The sequence below is a fragment of the Lutjanus erythropterus genome, chromosome 6, assembly GCF_056507025.1.
Source record: "Lutjanus erythropterus isolate fLutEry1 chromosome 6, fLutEry1.hap2, whole genome shotgun sequence".
NCBI lineage: Eukaryota > Metazoa > Chordata > Actinopteri > Lutjaniformes > Lutjanidae > Lutjanus > Lutjanus erythropterus.
This window is the reverse complement of record NC_139322.1, coordinates 22,607,382-22,632,265: the sequence shown is the minus strand read 5'-3', so window position 1 is coordinate 22,632,265 and position 24,884 is coordinate 22,607,382. Positions and strand designations below refer to the sequence as shown.

Sequence of the window (24,884 nt, the reverse complement as noted above, 5' to 3'; positions counted from 1 at the left end):
GCCTACTGGAGCTTTAAATCCCTAATCTGACTTAAAAATAAAATTTCACTCAATTTCACCCCTGTGCTGATGTGAGGATGGGTAAAGATCTCCAGTTCACAAAACACTGTTCAGCAGAAAGCAGCGTTGCAGCCAAATCCAGTACAATCGAAGTGAATGGTGACCAATTTTAACAAAAAAAAGTCTCCATACTGCTCATGTGGTGTAATCCAAGTGTCCGTACGCCGCGACATTAAAATTTGACCCAAAAAGACGCCATTTGCACCATGTTTTTAGCCTAAATGTGAACAGTAGCCTCTCAGAATAGATTTGCGTGCATACGCCTTAAGTGGGTACACAGGCTCTTGCCAAAGTGGCGCAACACAAGATATACAAGATCTCACATACCTGAGTTTACATGCTATCTGGAAGCGACTCAGACAACAGAGAGAGATCTGCTCAGAAATAGTGACTACAGAGAGGCTACAGTTGACATTTAGGCTAAAAACTTGGTGCAAATGGCGTCTTTTTGGGTCAAATTTCAATGTCACGGCTTACAGACACTTGGATTACCCAACATGAGCAGTATGGAGACATTTTGTGGGGTTTTTTTTTGTTCTTTTTTTACATTTTAAAACTGGTCACCATTCACTTCAATTGTACTGGATTTGTCTGCAACACTGTTTTCCACTGAAGCTCCGAAGTGTTTTGTGAACTGGAGATCTTCACCCATCCTCACATTGAGTGAAATTTCATTTTTGGATGAATTATCGCTTTAAACAGCAAATTGAGTCACTTTAAGTGAGTGAGTGAGTGTGGTTTCGAGTTTTTTAGAAGTCAGTTCCTAGAAGCAGGTTTACTGGATATCTTTGAGCAGCCAGAATCAGGTGTTCTTAAACATACCAGATTTGAGATGTTTTGTTTTGTTTTTTTACTTATCCTAGTTATCCAGTTATCCAGTTAACTGACTTGTGGGTGAGGGTGTTTCGGTCATAGATTAAAATAAGTTAAAACATCATCAACAAATCAAACTTTTGCCCATCATGCCAAGGACATGCTGTCACTTGAGGACAGGAAGCTTTGACATACCCATGATTGAATATTTGTGCTTGCTGTGACATAGACACACTTAATGTAAACACTGTTGAGACATTCAGTCCAGAGTTGTAGTTGTCATAAGAGCAAAAGAGGTGGAAAAGTAACCAGGTTCAGCTGTACTGTAACTGACCAATTTTACTGCTCAGTGACTTCACAAGTTAATACAGCATTACTGTCTGCTGTCAGTTGTCCTGAAAAGGTCAATCTGTACAGTCACATAATAACAAGTCAATGTCAGTGAGTTGACTTTTTGTCAACAGTTTTCTGTAAAGTTGCTTGAAGCAAAAGCAAATAAGTCAAAGAAATGTATTATCACAGTTAGTTTTATGTAGAAAATAATCAAGCTTTTCTTTTTGAAAAAGAGCCTGTTTGTCTTTCTCCTCAATAACTCTTATGCTATATACTGTTATACTGCTGTTATTGTTGTTGTTATGCCAAAACTAAGAGACAGAGATTCCCTCATAGAATACAAATTAAGTCAAAGTCTTTTCCTTAAAATGCGACAAAGAAAAGTTAACTGTAACTGTGAGAGGATAAATGCTTCTGATTAGGCAGCCTGTTAGATTTTGAAGTTATTGATGTTTTCTGTTTTAATTTTCCTCGCAGTGAATCCAAGGCAGCCATGAACCTGTTCAGGAAGGATGCCATGACCACTAAGAAGGAGAAAGAGAAAGACATCCAGTACGAGGACCCTCCAGATGGAGGCTGGGGCTGGATGGTGGTGCTGCATTGCTTCCTGGTATGTCCACCTCAGTTGTTTGTGATCTCTCATCTCTCAAACACACAAACATTTAGGTCAACAGTGTCAAACAGGACATTTCCCAGCCACTGACATCAAATTAGGGTGACCAGACTGTCTTTAACTACAAGCATTTGTCTTGAATCCTGTCCTTTTTCTCACAAAAACGAACAGTTGGGCATCTGGATGCAGACTTGCAAACGCACTGGCAAGGCAGAAACACTGACTTGCAACCAACAGCACAATAACTTAATTCAGTTGCACCTCAACAGGATTTACAGCGCTCATACACACAGTTAACACCAACAGAATGTATTATTATATTTTCGGGGGAGGCAATGAAAGCTTGTGTATGTACTCACTGACGTTGTGTTTGTGTTCACATTGTGTGTTATGTTAAAGCAGAGAGAGGCACAAGACTGCAAGCTGCCGTCATACACATTTAATCCAAGTGACAATAAAGTTGAACTTCACTTGAAGTTGTGTGTATCTGTGTGTGTGTGTGTGCAGGTAAATGTCCTTGTGATGGGAACACTGAAGACCTTTGGGATCTTCTTCGTAGCATTTCAAGATGAGTTTGGAGGCTCGGCAGAGAGCATCAGCTGGATCGGTTCCATCATGTCGAGTCTGCGTCTGTCTGGAGGTTTGTATTGAGCAAAAAAAAAAAAAACTGCCTGCTCCTACACATCTCTGCATTGAGTCTGTAGACTGGCATAAAGATAACAATATCTCAGAGGTTTTTCTGGTGTAATTATGTCCTTATGAATTTGTCAGAGGAGAGAGGAAGGCTTTCACCACTGGGTGCCACATTTCCTCTGTGTTTTTACACTTAGATGCCGTTTTAATTTTTTACATTGTATCGTCTGTAGCACCCATCGCCTCTGTGGCCTGTGCCAAGCTGGGAGCCAGAGTGACCTCCATCACTGGGGCAGTGCTGGTTAGTGGAGGCTTCCTCATGAGTATTTTCGCCAACAGTGTGGTCTTCCTCTACATCAGCATGGGAGTGATAGTTGGTGAGTAGAAATCTGTGGTGAGCTAAAATACCTCAGTGCTGTTTCCCTGATGACTGAAACTGCAAAGCAAATGTCTGCAATGATGACATCTGGTCATTGGTTGTGAAATAATTTTATCTCTTGCATGCCCATATTCTTATGAAAGTCGGTGTTTGATAATGATAACCTTTACTTCTCTTAGGGATGGGTTTTGCACTACTATACCAATCCTTCTCGGTGGTCACAGCGCTGTACTTCAGAAAGAGGCTAGCGACAGCCTATGCAATCGGGCGTTCTGGGATGGGTTTGACCTTTGCCCTTGCTCCGTTCACTCAGCTGCTCCTGGACCAGTATGCCTGGCAAGGTAGGCAGAGAAAGTAAAAGCGATAGTTCGGATTATTTGAAATGTGGTTCTCTGAGGTATTTATTGATTTTCGGTGTATAGTGGTCAGCAAGCCCCCAGTTTGAACAAGCAGAGAGGAGTACCAGCACAGAGGTTTAACAATGAACACTCTGGATGAGGTCAAGAACAAAAGGTATTATAATCACTTAAAAAAGCCCCAACTAAAAAAAAAAGTTTAAGTAAAAGTTAAATATTGCTCTCTCCAAATCATTTTACCTCTTACCATTTTATCAATCGAAGTTATTTTACCTCACTGAATATGGGGGTTGTTCGGCCACCACTGCCTCAGACGGTTAGTTTGTGAGACTTTGGTGAATCTGAACTAATACTTTAAATCATGTTAGTCACACAATAACACAAACTAACCAATAGATCATAGCAGAAGTAGACCAGAAACTCCCATGTTCTGTGACATAAAATTACTAATTCCGCCTATGGAGTTTGGTTGGTCTAAAGAGAGCAGTTTCCCATCAGAAAAAGCTGTCTGATGGCAAAGTAGAGCAGTGAAAATATTTGAAATATTGCACACACTTAAATTGATATTGATTTTTTTTGGTGGACCTTTTGTAAGTGGAGATAAAATACATTTAGTTGCCTGACCTGTCCACAGCAGTTCACTTTCGTGCTCCTCTCTGGTCCTTCTAACTCGATAAGTACATCATTACAACCCCACCTCAAATAATCCGAACTATCCCTTTAATATGCAGGCAGTGTCACACCCAAATGCATTTCTTTGAATGACGTATATTAATTGGTAAATATAGGAGAAATGTGGCACATATAACGTGATATTTCAGGTCCTGAGCTCTCTTTGTCCCCCACAGGGGCGATGCTGATTCTTGGCGGTTTCATGCTGAACCTGGTGGCCTCTGGGATGCTTCTGCGACCCATCAAGGTGAAACCTCCCGTGTCAAACCCTACCTCTTGTCCCATCCAAAAGAGTCCTGCTGTTTCCCTCAAGAGCTCTTCAGAGAAGGAATACACGAAGAGCTGCTTGAATGGCTCCTCTCACTTATCCAACGGCATCTCCAAATCAGACTCACTCACCTCCCCTCCTCCCACCCCTCACGGGGACACTGAGACCCTGGGGGGGCAATGTACTCAGGGACTCCAGGACCAGTCAGTGAACCCTGAACTGACCAGACTGGTCCTGAATGGTGTGAATGGCCATGAGCCCCACCGTGACTTGGGTCTGTGTAAACCCACAACTCCAGACAGCTCCGCCGAGCTCAATGGCAGCATGAATGGGTCCACCATTGTTGGATTTCCCTCACATGCCAGCACGCCGACTGAGGTGGCCGTCAGAAAAGCCAAAGTACTGGATTTCTCCCTGCTAAAGGACCCATTCTTTTGTATCTACACTTGGTCCCTGGTCTTCAGCCAGCTGGCCTACTTCATCCCCTATTTCCACCTGTCTGCCCGAGCCAGAACCCTGGGCATCGATGCCATGGACGCTTCCTTTATCATCTCTGTGGCAGGTGAGGCACACACTGGCCAATAGTTTCCACTGTGTTTTCATGATCCTTCTTAAAGGAATAGTCAGCCATTTTGAGAAATTCGTACAATGTACTATATTTAAGTTAGACAGTTATGAAAGTTTATGTCAAAAAATCGTATCTAATCATATACATACACATAAATATCAGCCAATGGCCGATACTAAGGTTTTAAGGCTATTCCACGATAGACAATATTCTGTACATCTCAATAAACACATTTTCTCTAACATACAGTAGATTCTCAAATAATGCAAATATATGACGATCTTAAAGTAAGGCTGGGCGATATGAACATAATTAAATATCGCAACATATTTGGTCAATGAACAAGTGAAGAAGGTTAATTTGTGTCAGAAATCTCTTCTTTAACCTCACTGTATATTACAAGATTAGAAAAATATCTTTTTTATATTATATATATTTCTATATATACATTTCTATATATATAAATAGTGGTTATGATAGTGGTACTGCGATGGTGGTTCTTATATTCATATGTTTTCTTATGGTTCTTAAATTTGGTAGCAGTTGAGTTGGGGGCCAGGCACTTTTTAAGTTATTGTAAAGTGCAGGATCTTGACATTTATAATTTTTATAATTTTTAGTATTTTATAGCATGCAAAACCAAAAATGTTACTTATATCATACAGTGTCTACATGGTAACATATACAGTAAACTGGTGAAACACTTCTTTGAAGATGAATCACAGGATATGGTAAATGTTCGGGGTAATTTAATGAATGGAGGCATTAAATTAATTTGAATTATAGTCTTATTTCTTCCTCAGTCTCTTCATGAATTTTCATAGCTATCCTTAATTGTTTTTATTGGAATATTTTTTAATATGTTTCTAATATATGTTTTTCTAATATGTCACATTTGGCATATTTTTAAAAGTCCAGATTAAACAGCATTTTAAGTCATTTTAAGCCTGCATAAGCACAAGTCATATTTTGTTTTTACAGGAAGAAAACATGATTGGATTTTGATATAAGGATACAAGTGCATAGATTTTGGTGTTTTTTCAGCTTATATTGGTAAATGGGAACATAATATGACTGGCGGTGTGATATAAAAGTGTTAAAAAGGCATTTTTCATTTCATCTTGACCCTAAAAGACCTCCCTTCATGGTAGCTTTGTTTGGTGCACCGTTTCTCCTGACTTTGTAAAAATATGGTGTCTCCTACATCCAACACCAGTGCCACTCACCTATTATCATCATCTGGATTACACACCAGTCATACATTTGACTATATCAATTTTGGATAAAGCATATGGTCAAATATAGACCTGATGTTCTTTATAGATCTGTCAGACTGCTGATTAAACACAGTTGATTGCTGCTGTTTGACCTTGAATGTGGCTTCCAGCAGGGAACAGAGAGGAGGGAGGTCCAGGTTTCTTTAAGACTGTGTGTAAGAGGCAATGCAAAAAAGTCCTCAGTCAACTTCTAGGCATTAATTATTTGTGAGCTGCTCAGACTCTGCAGTCTTATGTAATGAATGTGCTTACATAAAAGCTGAACTTTGGTCCACTGGCCAGGGCGGGTGGGTTCAGCAGTATGCCATTGATGAGGCCACTCCATATGAACAGAAAACAGCATTAACATTTTGACCAGCGACCACATGTGCATGTAATTCTTTAAGAGCGCTGCTCGCTCTGGCTTTGTGAATTATTGAAATGCTTCAGATGGGGTTGTATGTTTATGAGTTACATGCTTCCGTTTTGTAATCCATCCTCTGGTAATCAGTCCTCAGTCCTGACAGGTGTCTTTAAGACAAAGATAAAGACAGTTAAATGATGCGAAACACATTTGTTATCTCTTACTTAGGATGTCATAAAAGGAGACGTGTGAGAGAAGCTGCCGTCATGCACAAGTGCTGACTTCTGATACACGTCTGACATTTTTTTACATCCCATCTCTTCAGCGTGAAAGAATTGTTTGAATAATGCATCAGTGCTCTGGCTTTTTAGGAAATGGTTGGAGATTACCTAAGGGACTGTTTCAGTGATACATTTTGAGCGTTTTGAAAAGCAAATTGTACTTTTAAATTATAGTGGGGAGATAACCTGGAATACATAGGTGACACATCAGCTGGACACTGCAGGAGAAAATGGGTAAAAATTTAAGAAAGAGGTCTAAAGAAAACACTATAGCCTGCAGAAGAAGTTGGGACGAAGCGTTTATGGACTGAGCCAAAGACCAGGGTCAAATAACAATGCTGCATAAAATTACACACCATAGACTAAAATTAACTGACAAATAAGCTTTATGGTTTCTCTAATCAGTCCCTACAATTTTCCTGTTCAGGTGTAACAAAAAACAAGGTCTGGTTGCTTAAAAGACTTTAAAGGAGAAATACATTATATATTTAGTAAATCATAAAATGACAATGTTATGTCAAGAGTTTAGGGAAACATGTTAAGTTCAAATACTGGCCTCTCCAACAACATGCTGTAATTTGAAATATCCTCTCTGGTGTGGGACGTGTGTTTTTGTTTTGACCAATGTGATTCCCACACTCCTGTTTCATATTTTATCCCTTTACATGGGGCTAAAATTAATATTTAATGTTTGCAGAATGAGTTAGTGTTTTTAATGTTTATAATGGTTAAATTAAGCACTGTGTTAACAGAGTCTGGCAGGCAGTAAAGCAGGACGTCACCGAACTCCAACTCCAGAGTGCGTATTTTCAGAGCAGTGGCCTTTTGTTTTCAGGATAACAGGCTTAACTTCATGTCAGACAATTTACAGTTATGAACAACGGATCACCTTACAGTGTAGAACTCGTCATCACTTGTAATTGTATAATGTGTTTGTTATGTTCAATGTGTCTTCAGCCTGCCTGAGCTTTGAGTCAAGGGAGGAGGGGACGAGGGGAGACAACTCACTTCAACTAAATCATATATTAATTAGGGATTCAGCCTATTTTATATACTGTCTATGGCTCCAACTTGCTATTTGTACTACAGTCTTCTCTACATATTGCTCCTTTAAGTTTGAAAATTAAATTTGTCCCTTAAGCAAAATGGTTCCCTACAGTGAGGGGTTAACTTAGGAGAGTTGCAAAAAGCCTTTTAGGTTGTCTCCTTGCCTAAGTGTTAAGACTGAGGCTTTCACTGCAGCAGTTACTGTCACTCACACATCATTCTTTAATGTTACGAGGCAGCATTAATGTCAGTGTTGGCTAGTTTCCCCAAAATAGACAACTAAGAGAATACAAAGTAAAAAAGAAAGCCAAACTGGGCAGAAGGTGAGGATGTTGTTCTTTTCAAAGAATATGGAAAGACAAAGCACATCTAAAGTAAATTTAACCAAACTGCGACAAAAATATCCACAATCTGGCAAGAAGTAACTGACAAAGTCAATGAGAGAAATCTAGTATGAAATGAATTGTAGAAGAACTAATGAAGAAATATGAAAATATTACTGTGGCAGCGAGAGGGAGACAAACATTACAAGGAGTCGACAAAAACACATGATAGCCAGGTATCTCAGGTGGTAGAGTGTTTGCCCTGTGTACTGAGGCTGTAAGGCCTCTGCAGTGGCCTTGGATCCCGCCTGCATCCCTTTGCTGTGTCTGAAAATATAAGAAAATAGCAAAAGAAAATATATTTAAAAAATATATAAATATAAAAACTCTGGATTAAAAATATAAAAATATCATTTTATGGAAACTCATCATTTTTTTTGTTTCATAACATGGCTTTCTTTGAAGGAGGAGAGATACCAGGTGGATGTTTATCAAGGGAGGGATTGAGATGGCAGTTAAAATCTCCTCCAAGAAAGGAATTCTCACATGCCAATTCAGCAAACTCCACAAAAGCCTCAGAGAAAAAGTCAGAATAGTCTGGAGGGCAGCAGAGGTTCATAAGTGTCACAGCTTTACCTGAGAGTACTCCCTTAACAATTACATAGCGGCCATCTGTGACACATTTAAGGGACCTGAATGCAATATTTTTGCTAACCAAGATGGCCACACCCCTATTAAAAGAAGAACAGGAAGTTGCAGAAACCTGCCCCAGCCAGTTCCTTTGCAATTTGATATTGTCCTTGTCCTCCAGGTGTGGCTACTGGAGGAAGGCAATAGAGACACCCTCTTTTTTCAGAAAATTCAAAACTGCAGCTCTCTTAGCAGGCCTTTTGAGGCCTCGGATATTCCAAGAGCAGATCTTAATGGTACTTAAATTAGACATGGGCATAAAATATTGTAGTGGTATAGTGACAGGATAGACAGCAAGACCCATATCACAATTCCAACCTCTTAAGCACATGCATTACGTATTCCATAATGACAGAGACATAGACCACTTATCCTCAGCCGGGTTGGAAATGCCTTGTTAACATGTAATGCAAATATGCATGTGTACCCTGAGCTGGACAAAACAGCTGAACAGAACAGGCATAAAAACAACTGTATAATAAACACAAACAAGTTGAGGGCTTTCCCCCAGAGTAGCAGGGACTTTGCACCAAACCAGCTTTCAAGCTCAAAAACGAGCGAACTGGCACAGAAAAAAGTAAAACATATGAAGAAAACTAAGTAGGTTCTTCCCATTGGGGTAACCAGTGTAAAAGAGAGAGATAATAATAAATAAATAATAATAAAAATTTAGAGCAACCACACCACTCGGTCAAAAAGCTACAAGTGGTAATTAAATCACCGAACAAGTTCAGTCAACATGGGAGGGAAAGCATCCAAAACTATAGTGAAAATGTAAAAGATGAGACAACCTGTACATTGCATCCGTGTGCCAGGAAATTACGACCCAGGCAGGGAGTGTAGGTAGTCAATACGTTACATGCCTTACGTTTCTTCATCACCGTCGATGAGAAGTCACTGTAGAAAGAGAGCTTGGATCTGTTATACATCAGGCCACCATTTTGACTGGAATGGCGAGCCACTTCCATCACCGTCTGCTTATCCCTGAATGTGTGGAATCGCAGCATCACCGATCTGAAGTTCTTGTTTTGAGCCGAATCTGGCGCCAGCGAGCGGTGCGCTCTCTCCAGTTTAATGCATCCGGCTTTGCTCTTTCCTCTGCTTCACCTAGCTGCTTGCTAGCAGTTTGGAGCTCCACAGAATTTTTGTGGATGGTCTCGGTCAGAGGACTTAGTTTTTCGTCGATTACTTTTATAATGTCAAGTGTCATCACATTAAGTGATGGGCTGGGTCAAGTTCATCGGAGGTATCAGACTCGGCCTGGTCACCATCTTGAGTGCACTCATCGGGAGCAGGTGGTGTCTCTCTTTTGTCTGTATTCTTTTGGCTTCTTCCCATTTTGTCAAAAGCCTGTGGCCAAAAATTTTCTATGGACATAGCAGGAAATGTTCATACCAAAAGTAGTTTCCCAGGCGCCAATGTTATCAGGATATGTCCGATATGTGAGAGTGTGAGGTAGGAAAGTCTTTATGTATTATGCATTTAAGGTACTATTTTGGGTCCTTTAAAGTTTTCTGAGGAAGATGGTTACCAAGGACCTCCTAGCAACATGTAAGGAAACATTTAAGTAGCTAAAAGAAAACTGTTAAGAGATTTTTTGGGGGGGTTTTCCCCAACAACCTGCTAAGGAAATCCTTATGATGATTTTGTGCAACACATTTCATCCTAAGTCATCCTTAGAGAAAAAAAAAATAAAGGAAACTTTTGCCCAAGTGGTTTTATGCATCTGGGCACAGAGGATAAAGGTGTCTGAATTCTCCCTGATAGTCTGTGAGGAACTTATTCGCTTTGTGCCAGTGAGCAGTGCCAGCAAGCAGCAAGACCGACAGATTCTTTTGACTCAGACACGTTTGTTCTGTCACATTCTCTGGTCACGTGCAGTGCAATGAGACAGAAAGAGAGACCGAGCTAGAGAGATGGGGTGCCACCCTCACCACAAAGCCGCCATGCCGGTGTCCCGCTGTCCCTCTTTCCCCCGACCCAGCGCTCGTCATAGAGGCCCATTGACTCGGCTGAGGGAGGGAGGCCACGATCGTCCGGGTCAGTCTGTTCGTCAACTCTCAGCCGCCAACACTGGAGCTAACTGAAGTCGCTAAGCAACAGCTAACTGAGTAAATTTGCTGGCGTGGTGACAAGAGGGGCTCCCAGTTTTGTTGGAGTCCAGTTCTAAAGTGGCTGATACTTTGCAGAGGAGCACTGAGGCGGCAGTACGCACAAAAGAGGAGGTGAGACAAGCCAACTGCAACCTTCAGAGAAGCTGGGAAAACCAACATGCCTTTTATAACCCTGTGCTTTAATGTAGTGGCAACATGTCCCACTTTGCAACCCCCCACGGTCAGTTAATGCCCAGAGGCATGCACACACACCCTTTATACCTGAGAACTGGACAGAACTAATAACGTCTCTGATGGAGTTGGCTTAAGGTGCTACTTGGAGAGGCCAAATTTAAACGGCATTGTACTGAGTTTGAACAGGAACAGCTGCAGGCCTGCACCAACCTGCTGTGGCTAAAACACACAAACAAACTCACAACTCGTCTGTATGCAGGCAGGGGACACCCCGGGACACTGTCTTGGGTCGCTGGAGGAGGACACATAAACACCGCACAGCTGCCTCATGTCATCTCTCTAACCTCGGAGGAGAGGAACACTCTGTTATGTAAGAAAAGCAGAGGTGTTCGCTGACGAGGCATTTCATTGTTTATTCATATGAACTTCATTTCAAGAGTGAAGATGTAGCTGATGATCATTTATTACAGCCACATGTTAATTTATGTAGATTAATGTTTTATTCACAATAAAACTACATATGCACACTTGGTAATACTGTATGCAGAGTCATCCATATTCAGCAGAATGTGTTTAGAGTTCAAGCTGAGTGTTTCAGTGGCTGCAGCCTGTGCGGTTGTGGTGCAGAGGCTGAGCCAAAGGATGGGTAACTCTGATCTGCATAGAACCAGTTTGTTTCATTGATCAATGGCTCAGCGCTGCCTGCTTGTAGCTATTCCTGCGACGGTCAATACACCACTGCAGTTTCCGCACCGCCTATCGCGTTCCAGTTGACCTCAGCAAAGAGCAGAGCATATCTGCCCAGTCATCATACCCGACTGGAGCGTACAATCAATCAGATGGTGCATAATGAGTAGTTTGCCTGCTTGTTGCCAGTGTAATACAGATGTTAACAGATGGATATGTTGCCACACAGAACAGAAACAAGCAGAAAGAACTGTACACAGACAAGTCTAGACATCACGTTCAGACTAATGCAGGCCTGTGTTGTTTTGCTGCAGAATGTGATTCATCTCTCACATGCTGTCTTTACCTCACCCTCAATCACACTCACGCACATGTAAAAAAATGCCCCGTCATTCCCTTTGTTTTCATTAAGTTTCTGATTATTACGTTATTTTAATGGAATGAGGAGTGGTACACTGACAGGTCACTGCAGATAACTTTGGATAGATTCCAGTAGATGCCAACCTTAGCTGAGCTTAAACTACACTCTGGAGTGTTGTGTCTGACATTGACATTAAACTTTCTGAGTAACTAAGCATCTCTTCAAAATGCAGTCAGGACTGTCGGCCTCTGTGGTCTGCAGTATCAGCATTTGCACAGATGTAAGTTCCACCAGTTCTCAACACCAGAGAGCAAACGTATTTACTGTTTTGTGACATGAATGTCACAGGTCAAGAAACATGTCTGCATGTAATTATCTCAGTGACTGCAGGCACCAGGTGTGGCAGGTGAATGGAAATGCAGTGGAGTGAGGACAGACTATGCGATGGTTGAAAGAGATCCTTTAAATAAATAATAAATAAACTTGAAGAGCTGGTTCACCCAAATTACAACAAAACTAAAGTTGCATTACCTTTTTTCTTTACCTTTAGTGCATACTTACAAAGTATTTACTACAATTAGGACATTGGTTACGACTTGGTCGTAACACCACACCTTGAACTTTGACCGTCTTTCTCATACATCCAGCTTGCTGTCATCTGTCATTGTGGCGTCTATCATTGAGCTGTCATCTGCCTGTGCTCTCTCGGCAACTCAGCTGATGTGAAGAATCTTCTGCTGCACGGAAGACTGTGTGTCAGAGTAGCCAGAAAAGCATGCTAGCTTGCATACTGCAAAATGTGACAGGATGCAGTACAATATCCTGGTATTTTTGGCATTTGGCAAGCTAGTGTTCAGACATACCAAATCTTTTTCTGGCACACTAAATACTATGGCAGTATGGATACTGGTACACACCATAAAGGTCTACAGCCACACTAGCGACTCTGTGAGGCTGTAGGCCCACAAGTGCTTTGAACTAAATGCTAATATCCATGTGTCAACATGCTCACAATGACAATAACAACAGGCTGATGTTTAGCAAGTTTAATGTTAACCATCATAGTCGAACATGTTTGCAGGCTAAAATTTGCTAATTAGCACTAAACGTAGAATACAGCTGAGGCGGATGGGAATGTCATTAGTTTTCCAGGTATATGGTCATAAATCACTTCAGAAAGTACTTTGCAAAATAAATTTTTGATCTGATCATGGTACTAGATGAAAAGTTCCAGGAGGGGTCATAAATTTGTATACTGAATTCAGTCTGTTCAGTAGTTGTCAGACATGAAAAGGACCAGTGTGTTGGATTTCGTGGCAGCTTGTGGTGAGGTTGCAGATTGAAAGCACTTTGCCTCACCCTTCCCTTCCAAGCATGTAGGCAAAACTATGGTGGCTGCGACACTTGCACTTGCACTTCTGGTATTAGATCTCCATAAATCTTACAAAGTGGACCATTAACTAAAAACAGAAATATCAACCTAATGATGACACTAGAGGAAAAGCAAGGTGATCACCAAAGTTATCAGGATTCATCCTCTGGGAACCATGAATGTCTTTACAAAATTCCATATCAACGCACCTAATAGTTGAAATATTTCAGTCTGGACCAAATGGTGGAGCCGCTAACAGACCTACAGTAGACCTAGAGCCACCTCGCTGACATCGAGCATAATTTTTCACTTACCTGGAATAAAGTCATGCAGAAAGTTTTGGTTTCATTTATTCAGGTTTTGAGATATTTGTCTAAAATTTCTATTTCACAATACAATACAATGGAGGTCAGTATAATTTGTTTGCAGTGCTTGCAGAAATTGAAAATGACATTTAAAAAATCAACAGCAATGAGTGTTTTCAGAGTATCAACAGTTTCATGGGGACTGTTTCTGAGACAGAAGTGAGGTGATTTGCTCAAATGTAAAAAGTTGCATTGCTGTTGAATAAATGTAATTTTTCAATGTTGTGAGTTTATAATGTCTCAGAGTGTCTTCTCAAAACCCAAGCAAATAAATTATATATATAAAATTATCTGCCTGGATAGATACCCTTTAGAGTCTTTTTTTCCCTTGGGTGGACTGACTCTTAAATGTGTCTGCCCTACAAAGCCAACTTTAAAAAAAAAAATAAATGTGAAGCTTGATTACTGAAGACGTTTTTATCTGAAGGTAAAAAGAGCAGAGCTGCTCTTGTTGTCTTTTAGATTCCATCAAAAACTCGATTACCAAAACGCAGCTTCCTGTTACTACCTGAATATTTTATTGTTGGCTTCCCCAGCTGCATCTCTTCTCTTATTCCTTTAAGAAGCAGTTAGGAACATCTTAAAAAGTACTTTACTTTATTTAAATAAATAGGGTAATCATCTCGGTATCAGTGTTTCTTTCCAAAGAGCTCTGGGTACATACATGTAACATAAACAATAATACAATTAAAGCATAGGAAAACTAATCTCACATACATCATGGGTCTACAAATTATCCATCTACTGATTTTATATTTGATTTTATATTATATTCATCTTCATCTTACAGTTTTACTTTTGAATCTTTTGTCACTGTTGCATCTCGTCCACCTGTTCATAAGCCTCACCTGTCCGTTTCTGTTGCAGGTATCACAGAGACCATTGCCCAGCTGGCCTCGGGCTGGGTGACAGACAGGAACCTGTTTCATAAATACCACTACCACAAGGCCTACCTGATCCTCTGTGGCCTTGTCAACCTGCTCTCCCCACTGGCAGACTCATACATCCTGCTGATGGTCTACGCTGTCTTCTTTGCCATCTTCTGCGGTGGATACATGGCTCTGCTGCTGCCTGTTCTAGTAAGGAAATCTAAAAATCTAAAAATGCCCGTAATTTTCAGTAATTCCCCAAAAAACTACTGATAACCAACTTTAAACTCATAGGAAGGTTCCTGGGATGAACTGAGTGGGCTAGTTAGGTACTTATTGTAGGCAAATGGAGACAGCATTCAAAGAGCACATTCAAAAATTAATTCCAGTGGACTGTTAGCATAATCAAGAGATCTTTACTCACTTCACAGCAGGTAAGCTGGACATGCAGAAGCTTGACTATGGGCATAAAAGTTTGACATTCAATCTAGAAGAAAAAGGTTCTCTACACATCTTCCAGCAAAGTGTAGCTGAAGCTAAATCAGGAGTTTCTCAGCTTGAGAACATGAAACTTGAAGGAACAAAAGAGACTGGAGCACTGATCAATAATACATCAATTTACAGCTTTCAAAGTGCAAAAAGACTTACGTTTCAACACGACTGTGTCCTCATCATCAGAGTACTCTGATGAAGACATAGTACTGTCAAAATGTTTGAGCTATTAAAGTTGTAAATCGATCAGTTGTGCTTTAGCCCCTTGTCTCCTTCAAGCTTGACACAGGATCTCTCAGTTAATCTTTGATTTTTTTAATTGGACACACTTAGATATATTGACAACCAGTTAGAGCAATGAAATATGTGATGTAGTTCTGAGTGACACATGCAAGCTGGGGCGGTGCTTGGTCTGGTTTTTGTCACCTGGCTACAAAATCTCTGGGTGGCCAGACATATCTGCTGGAGCAAATAAAACATGAGCTTGCAGATTCGTTTGGTTCCCAGGCTAATAGTTAACACCATGAAGAATAAAGTTTCCAGTTATGAATAACCAAGACTAAGGGCCTTATTTTAATAGGGCACAACAACAATTCAAATAGTCTCCAAATAGCCAGATGACATTTGCATGTAAAGCAAATAGGGGGTGGCACTGTTGCTCCACCATATTTTTACAGTAGACCAGAATGAACAAATTAAACACTGGCTCTAGATACAGCCTTTCACGATTTCCATTAGTTTTGCAGCTGCTGTAGGTTCTTCTACATGCTCAGAAGGGGAGAGTAAGACAAGGTGTTTGCAATCTGCAAGCACACTGCTTAGATGCCACTAAATCCTACACACTGGTCATTTAAGCGTAATTGTGTTATTGCTGCACATTTGCTGTTGTTGATATAATCATTAGATTGGCAGCAGATTGATATTGCGCCAGGAGGTTGTGGTTCTGAGACGTCTATTCTTAGCACGAAGTCTAAGACACATTGTCCACCCAAATACCAACAACTCTCTTTGCACTGCCTCATTTTCATAGAACTCCCTCCTGTGCAATACTCAGCCAGTTTACATAATACTTTCCAGGGAACTTGCAAATAAATTGTTAGGAAATCGTGAAATCAATCTTTTAGGGGGTCTACTAAATTTAGTGAAAGCAGTTAAATTTTGCAGACACTGTGGTACCCATCAATTGTACCACAGTGCGCTCTCTCAGTGTCATTTGACCTTTTCTCACTATATTATCAGCCTGTAGTTCATTTACCATGTAAGACCCCCACAGTATCAGACTGTCTAATCTGTTGAGTTCACAGTAACTGTATTTGTGTGTGGGGACTTTTGCACCCTGTATAAAGTGTCTTAATTACATCATTGTGTCATGCACGGGAAAGTATTCATGAAGCAGACCGTTGGAGATGTTTTCCAGCTGCCTGATACGGGTGGGTTTAAGTCAGGGAGTGTCTGGTATCCTCAGGTCGTATCTCACCTGAAAACAAAAACGTGAGGATGTAGGATATGTGGTGTGACTTCACTTGCCAGTGGTGTGGTCTCAAAGGCCAAGACACGCTTCTGGGCCTGTATGTTAATGTGAGTGCGATCTTTTTTTTTCTGAATGTGAATGCAGAGAGCTAGTCAGACCAGTCTTCAGTCAGATATAAAAGTGCAACGAAGCTTGTCTCTGCTTGCTAATGTAAATCACAGTTTCCTGACAAGTGTTTGATTGGGTTAGAAAGTAGGGCACATACTTGTTTCTGTCTCCTAAAGCATGCTTTCATTTCACTTAGTTTGAACAGGCAAGCAAAGGCTGTCATGATATTATCTCAGTCAGGGTTGACTGACATGACATACAATCTACAAATGTAAACAAAAGAACATTCAAAACACAGACCTGGGACCTGCTTCTACTCCCAAAGTGACTGAGGTGTCTTTCAGCACAGGAGCTCGCACTAGACAACAGCCAGGTCTGAGTGATTGATATTTTCTGAAGCAGCTAAAGGTTTCTGACATCAGTAATGTTTAAAAAGCAGTGAAATGTACATTCATTTTCATTTTTAACAGACTTATAGAAAACAATAATAATTCAATAAGAATATATCTTAAGTTATCTCTGAATTTACCTCAAATTGATATGCTCAAGTAAATTATTGCGGCAGTGTGTTTTAATACTCAAGCTAATATCAAAATCAAACAAAAAGAGTAATAATGAACAATAAAATTAAAATCATGAAAACTAAACCCATAATTATTTACCTAAATTATAAGTCATGCCTTGAATTAATCAATAATAAATAACAAAGCAGACAAACAAACAAGACAGAAAGGATTAACTTCCCTCCGGTAAAGTATGTGTTAGAGATGGAATATGCAGGACTTGTTGGTTACCATTCAAAGTTGGCCCCTCCACCCTGGCTCAGTGAATGATAGTGGGACAGAGACAGCAGCATTGGTCACATGAACTAGAGAGTGAATTAAGAGAGTGAGTGGCGTTAGCAAGAACAAAGCAGTGAAAGCAGAGAAATAAAAGAACATTATTTTAGGATTGTTTCAGTGCTTATACAGTCTAAAGCAGTCATGTTTTTAAGTCATGTTGACCAGATATTTGTAAATTTAACTTGGTATAACAATCTTTCCAATATATAGCCTATATATTTCAATAATTATCTCTATTAAGTCTTACACAGCCTGCAGAATTGCTGTGAGGGATTCTATCTTCAGAGTTTATCACTTGAGAGATTTTACAGACATTTTTTTTTTTTTCAAAAAAATCTCCCCTGAAGTCTGGTGTGTGTTCAGATATTCTGAACTTTTTGTTGTTAGGAATTGTATGTGCTAAAATGCATGCAGAACACTGTAATCTTTACATTTTAAATGTAAAGAATAAATAAGATGGCAGTTACAAACCATCTTATTTCTTCTTTGCATGGTTGTGGAAGTGGGGCAAGAGGTACGGTACAACCTGGAGGCCAGGGATAGTTTTGCTTCGGGTTGAATGTGTTGTTCTGTTCTGCAGGTAGACCTCGTGGGGTCGGAGAAACTCAACAACTCCATGGGCTTCTCCATGTTCTTTGTCGGCCTGGGTTGCCTCACAGGGCCTCCTTTGGCAGGTGAGCGGATCACGTCATGGAAACAGACATGTGCTAACCCACTTTCCCACATGCACACAATAACAAACGCATATGTACTGCATATGTACGGGGTTGTAGCTGTGACGTTACTGTTTTAGAGTGATTTGTTACAGAAGGCGAGGTGAAGCTTGTGTCTCTGTGTGTTCTTGTGTGTGTGTGTGTGTGTGAGCTTCAAACAGAGTGAGTGAAAGGGGGGGATCAGTGTGGTGCTTGATAAGCCTCTCTTATGAACATATATTTTTCAGTGGGTGTTGATGCAAATATTTTCATGGGGCCCCAAATTCCTTGCAATGCCTTCAAATGTGTGTCTGTAGTAGAAAAACAACCTATAGTTAGTGACTGGGATTTTGGGGTTGCTTTGACAAAAACGCATGCAGGGATAACTGGGTCAAATTTCATCCCTGCCTATGAGTGAGTCAAGTTTAACCCTTAAAATAACAGTGTTATGTTCATAGCTGAGTTTGACTCTCGTTCTTTAAGTGATGGCAGATTGCCTTTGTTTGTCTTAGAGAGCTGTTTCTAATCTGGGATACGTTTTCTATTACTGTGTTTTTATGTTACACCAACACAGAATGAACCGCACCTTTTCTAGGTCACCTGAAAAGACCAAAACAAAGTAGAGACATCAATCAGCTGCTGAACACAAGAACTGGTGCATGAGCTAAACTAGTTTTTTTTTTTTTATATATTTAATGTAAGGAATGCTGAAACGTGCACAGAACTAATACAGCCTGTCTCATCATGATTAACCCATATTTTCTCCCACACTCTTTTGTACTGCGAATACGTAAGGTCTTTCCAGGAAAAATAACTCTTCTTGCCCTTGCAGGTAACATTTGGCCCCAGTGAAAGAAGCAGGGGAGGGTTTCCCTTTTAAACCTAATGACATGCTCCCTGTGTTGAGCAATCTCCTTAGAGAGCTTATGGATTTCGGGAGTTGAAATGTGACTAATGACCCCCTTTAGGGTGGTACGGAAATAGCATGTGGCTCTGTTTACCATCCCTGTGGTTCAGTAATAAACCAATGTTAGGCAAACTGAGGTCCCTCCTACAGGCCACAGATCAGGATAACTCTCCTGTTTGTCCAGTACATCTCTCTGTCTGTTAACTAACGCAACAGCAGCAGCTTTGGTGTGGGTGTACCTGTTGCTTTGTACCTGGCTTGAGGGTACTTGTCTCGCACCAGTTCACTTGTCCGAAGCAAAATGTCAACATGGATCTTGTAAAGAAAACTAACACTGGAGCACAGGAAGTAATGAGTCACCTGCAGTATAATTTACACTGAGGTCATATATGCTAAAAATGTGATCCCTCACTGTGCTGTAATGTGAATATGTCAAATGTGAAATATAAAACCTGTTAAACATCCATTATGGGGAAAATACTACCTGAAATTCAAGGTGCAGTAAGTGATTCTGGAGAAAGACCACCCCATAAATATTAGTAGAACAGTTCAAGGTTGTAAAAAAAAATATTGTTTCGCTATTTATATATGCATAGAGAACAAAAATGTAAGAAATAAAACTATAATACACTCGATTTATGTGTGAAACAATTTTATCCCAACTTGCTTTTGTGCCTTTTTCACCTAAGGTCCATGTTTAGACTGTTTATAAATGGCAATTTTAAAGCACTTTCAACTGGTTTCCTCAGCTTGTCTCTACATGATATATAAATTACATTACCATGAATAAAACAGGCTCTCATCATGTTCTTGTGTTTGTGTTCTGCAGGGTTCCTGTACGACTACACTCAGACTTATGACTGTTCTTTCTACCTGGCTGGGCTCTGCTATCTCCTCTCCTCTCTCTCTCTGTTCATGGAGCCGCTGGCTCAGCGCTGGAAGGCCAGGAACAAACTGACCCAGGACAAGAGAGCAGAAAGCAGCTGTAAGACCAACGGCTGCTTTACCCCCGACCGCCTACAGAACGGCGCTGTGTAGGAATGAAACCCAGGGAAGGCCTTCGATCTTGAACCAGCATGCTTGTAACTTGCCATAGGGCTTGCATACCTTGGACCTTGGACTGCAGCTTAAAGTCGGGACTCAAGTGACCCTTAATTTCAGCAGGAACGTAACGTGGGCCGAGGAGAGGAAGGTTATGACCTTCCTAAGATGTCTAAGAACATACAGTAGTCTGGACGTTGGTGAATAGATGATTATGTTGAACTTTTTGAAAAGCCAAAATTTTAGTGTTGCAAAATATTTTATCCCCTGTTCTTGTTCTTATCAGAGGTACATGCATCCAAACTGAAGAAAACCCCCAACATCCATCATCCAGCACATTTTAATATTAGCAGCTCTACAAACATAACTTATTAGAACATAATATATATATTTTCGAGTGAACCAACAAAAACGGTCACACTTTGTATTATAGCACACTAATAAGACACAGCAAGCTGTAGTTACAAATAATATGTTCTTTAGAGAGTATTAGGCAATATTAGTCCCTGATTAGATTTTATTACAGTTCAATTAGGGACACATTACAACAGAACTGCACCGTAAACGACACTTAAATTGCATACCTGCTATTTGAGACACAACTTATTTGGTTGGTCCCATGCAATTGGCAGAGTAGCCGAGACAGATGCCAACTTCTTTGATCGACTCATATTGTCTGCTGACAGTATTACAATAAGTCTGTGCAGTCACCCATGGACAAAATATTCCTCTACCTCTGTAATTTTGACTGCAGCAGATATGTGATTTCACTTTAGGTTCCAGTGCAGTTCTGTTATAACGTGTCCCTAATTAGCCTCCAACAAAGTCTAATAAAGTGTCTAGTGCTGTCTTATAAAGAACATGTTATTTAAAGTTTTTGTCTAATTTGATACAAAGTTAGCCTGTTGCATCATATTAGTGTACTGTAAAATAAAGTGCGACCAACACTGCACTCACTTTGCAGTAACTTCTCATTGCACATATTGCTGGAAACTAAGCTATGCAGTTGAGCTTGAAATCATCTCTTCAACTATTTCTATCTGTGAAACACATATCCAAGAAGTAATACTTTTCACCTGATTTCTATGGAAGCCTTTACCTGTATATCTGTAAACCTGTACTCACTGATATGCACTTTTGGCCAACTTGTGATTATGCTGCATGGCATTTCCTCTGACCTTTAACTGCCAGATAATTAACTGATACTGAGCAACCACTTAATTGCAGCCTGCTTCTACAGTATGACACAATCTGCTCTTCAAAGCCAAAAAGCTGCAACTGCTTCAGTAGTTAAAAAGAGAAGAAAATGTATCTCTTGCCCAAACAAGATTATCGTAGATTGTATGGCATGTGTTAGCAGTTCGAGGTATAACTTGCTCGCTCATATTCTCATATTTATATCTTTATTATTAATATTTGAATTCTGTCCGTCAGCTACTTCAGCCTACTTTCACATAGACTCAACAATCAAAATTTAAAATGTACAGCTCGTTTAGGACGTCTGTTCAGATTTTTAGTTATCTTTATTTCAGCTTTTTCCCTTAGAAATGAATGGGCAGGATTTTCAAAATTTGAACATTTTCTTTTACTTTTTAATCCCCTCATATCCAGTCATACTTACATCTATATACTACCTTCTGTACTTAATGATTTTAGTTCTGTTTGTTTTGTTTTGTTTTGTTTTGTTTCATTTTCTGGAATCGCAGCTGAAGCTTTAAACTTTTTTCAAGAGTTTTTCGGGAGTTATACTGTTATACTCGCATGTGTATTGTGCTGGTGACACTGACTTCTGACAACAGAGCATTTAAAGGCAGCGGGGACCTGCACTTAAACTGACCCTTCAACTTACACCGATTTCATAGAAAATAACCCTTTCACCGTTTTAACCTTTTACACGTCAGTTGATTTCACCCGCTTTCATCTCTTACCCCTTAACTTTCAACTGCCCACAGTTCACACACTTCACCTGAAGTTTCAGCTGGTTTACTTGCTTAAAGGTAGAATATGCATAGAGTGAATTAAGAGAGTGAACGGCCTCAGCAAGAACAAAGCAGTTAATCAGAAATAAAACATTATTTCCTGATTGTTTCACTATAGTTAAGTTCTAAAGTACAAACACGCCCACATTTCCACACAATGCCGGATTTTTTGTGAATGCAGACAAAGCAATCCTCAGTCTGCCTTGCCCGTGTGTGTGTGTGTGTGAAATTCATTCTGCAGCTCTCACAGACAGAGAGCAGAGGAAAGAGACAGAGAATGTGATGGAATCATTGGGGTCTCCACCTCAAAACATGTGTGCTATATTGGCTGTGGGCTGCGCACCACTGCAAAACAGGCTGCAGCCCAAAAACATCTCGAGCACAGCAAAATAAGAGAAAAAAAAAAATACAGGCAGACGGCCTGTGGAGGGTCTGTGCAGATACAGACACAACCACACACTCCTAGTGGATCATTAGAGGGATTATGTTTATATGAGTCTGTATATTGTTTTTTAGGAAAATTCTGCATAATATGCCTTTAAGCTAAATTACAAGTCATCTACTCTCAGCGGTAAACACACCTTTAACATTCCAATTGCTTTCTTTTACTACTTTTGCTGTCACAACTTACATACTGGCACGTTTTTACAGAGCACACATTTGACTATCTCTACTACCTGTAGTACTAGTATGTACTTTTCTTCATTGGTCACAGTTTAACTGACACTTCAGCTTTCATTTGTAATGTTGAAAATGACAGTTCAACAAATATCTCAGCATGCATGATTTGCATAATAATAGCTCCCGACCTTGGAATAAACTTGAAACTAAAATTTCACATGCTTTCAGCCTTCACACTTCAACTGACCGGCTGCCTTCAGCTCTAACTCACCGTTCAGCTCCTTTCAAAGCTTACACTTCAAATGATGATTCAGACTATTTTAGTGCTTCAACTTTAGCTGACACTTCAACTTTAATCACATTTTAAGACACATTTTAACCTGTTTACAGTGTTTGCACCTGCAGTTTTCAATGCAAACGCGCACACTTGATTTTTTTTTTTTTTTTTTTTTTTTTTTTTAATTGAAACCTCAGTTGTGACAATTTAAATCCTAAACAAAACTGCAAACTGCCTGTCTTCTTTTTATGGGTCAGTAAGGATAACACATTTAAATACCCAAAACTTGGCAACACCTGCAGATTAAAACAAAGCGATCACGCCTAGCTCATCGTTTATGAGCTGTTCTATGCAAGAGCATTTTCCTATCATTAACAGCTCACCTCTGCACATCGTTTAACTGTGGCAGATTCTGATCACACTTGGACTGAGGCAGGGATCTCTGTGTGATTATGCCTGAGTAAGTGTCATATTGTCAGCCTCATATGTCTGTAAATCATCTGACCAACCGTGTTAAAGAGATGTTTTGTTGTTGTTGCCCATCATATAAATGTAGATGCACGGTACCCCAAATGGACTGGTAGGAAAATGTTGCCCAGCCTTTACAGTGCCTGCAGGCAGCCAATTAATGGCAATGCAACTTATAATTATATTGTGTTTATATATGGGAGTCTGTTGGTTGTTGGATCTTTTTTTTTTTTTTAATGTAATAGAGGGTTTTGTGTTTTCACCAGTTTGCCTTACAAGGTACTGTATTGTATCTTTACTAACTTTCCTGTGATGTCAGCCAAAGACACATTAGAAAACTTCCTACAACTTGAAGCGTATCATTAGTAAAACTAGTTCAGACAGTTTATATGTATAATTTAAACCACTATGACGACCCCATTATTCAGTTATTTACAAGTTTTGAGGACAGCCCAGAATCCAGAGATGGACATGTGTTTTGTTACGCTGCCCTCTTGTGGCAGAGGAATGCTTCTACTCAAAGAATGCTGTCTCAATTAGTACCAAATTATTCCCCCTCAACTCACTTACACAATACTGAGCAAGGCTCTTTGTATTGTTTCAATAACGACAGTCATGCACAAAAGCTCTTTTGGCTCACGAGTTGCATTCACCACCAGTATGCTTTTGTGATTGAGGACCACTGAATATTTTGTACCATAATAAATCTTTTATGAAAAGTACTTGATGCTTTAAAAGTAGATTTTGGTTTGGGATTATTTCACTTGTCATAATCTGGATATTTTAAGGAACTTTATGTTTGAGAAAGAATTTTTATGTCCCTATGGTACTGCCTCAAACACCGCTGATAAGGAACTGAGTTCTGTTTGATGCCGTTTGATCTCATGTTTTTGTTGCAACAAATGCATTTGTGAGTAAAGCAATGTTTTGCCACTACTCTGCCTCCTAGAGTTGAGAACTGATAGTTTAGAGAATATGTTTAACCAATCATAGATATCCTGTTCTGAGCCCTTAAATTTCATTTTTAAGCCTTGTAACAATGCGCAGTCAGCTTTAATAAACTGACATGTGACTCAAGTCTGTTTTTGTGTGATTCAGACAACTCAGCAATAAATGCACTGGTATCAGACCAGATTCTATCTCTGCAAAAAAAACAAAAAAAAAAACACTCAAACATGAAGTTTGCTTTAACGTGTTTTATTGAAACATTATTTAGACACACTGACATGAATAAACAAAACCATCATCATCTACATATTACTCTCATTTTCATCTTTCAGTTAAAAGTAGAGACCAAATACTTGTAATTATTTCCCTTTGTTAAAAAAAAAGGGTTACACACTTTGTTGTTTCAGCTTGTTAAAATACTGTTCATCAAAGCAATCAGG

At 39.9% G+C, this 24,884-nt stretch overlaps 1 protein-coding gene across 1 annotated transcript in view; it reads left to right on the top strand.

The window, feature by feature from the left end:
* The window catches only part of slc16a4 (solute carrier family 16 member 4), a 33,411-nt gene extending 12,707 nt beyond the window's left edge, over positions 1-20,704 (top strand). The window contains exons 4-11 of the mRNA XM_084721205.1: positions 1,684-1,816; positions 2,327-2,459; positions 2,686-2,829; positions 3,011-3,172; positions 4,036-4,689; positions 14,597-14,808; positions 18,092-18,185; positions 19,940-20,704. Of these exons, the coding sequence (XP_084577331.1) occupies positions 1,700-1,816; positions 2,327-2,459; positions 2,686-2,829; positions 3,011-3,172; positions 4,036-4,689; positions 14,597-14,808; positions 18,092-18,185; positions 19,940-20,148 (1,725 nt within the window). The 5' untranslated portion in view covers positions 1,684-1,699 and the 3' untranslated portion in view covers positions 20,149-20,704. The remainder of the gene's footprint in view (positions 1-1,683; positions 1,817-2,326; positions 2,460-2,685; positions 2,830-3,010; positions 3,173-4,035; positions 4,690-14,596; positions 14,809-18,091; positions 18,186-19,939) is intronic.
* The last annotated feature ends 4,180 nt before the right edge of the window (positions 20,705-24,884 follow it).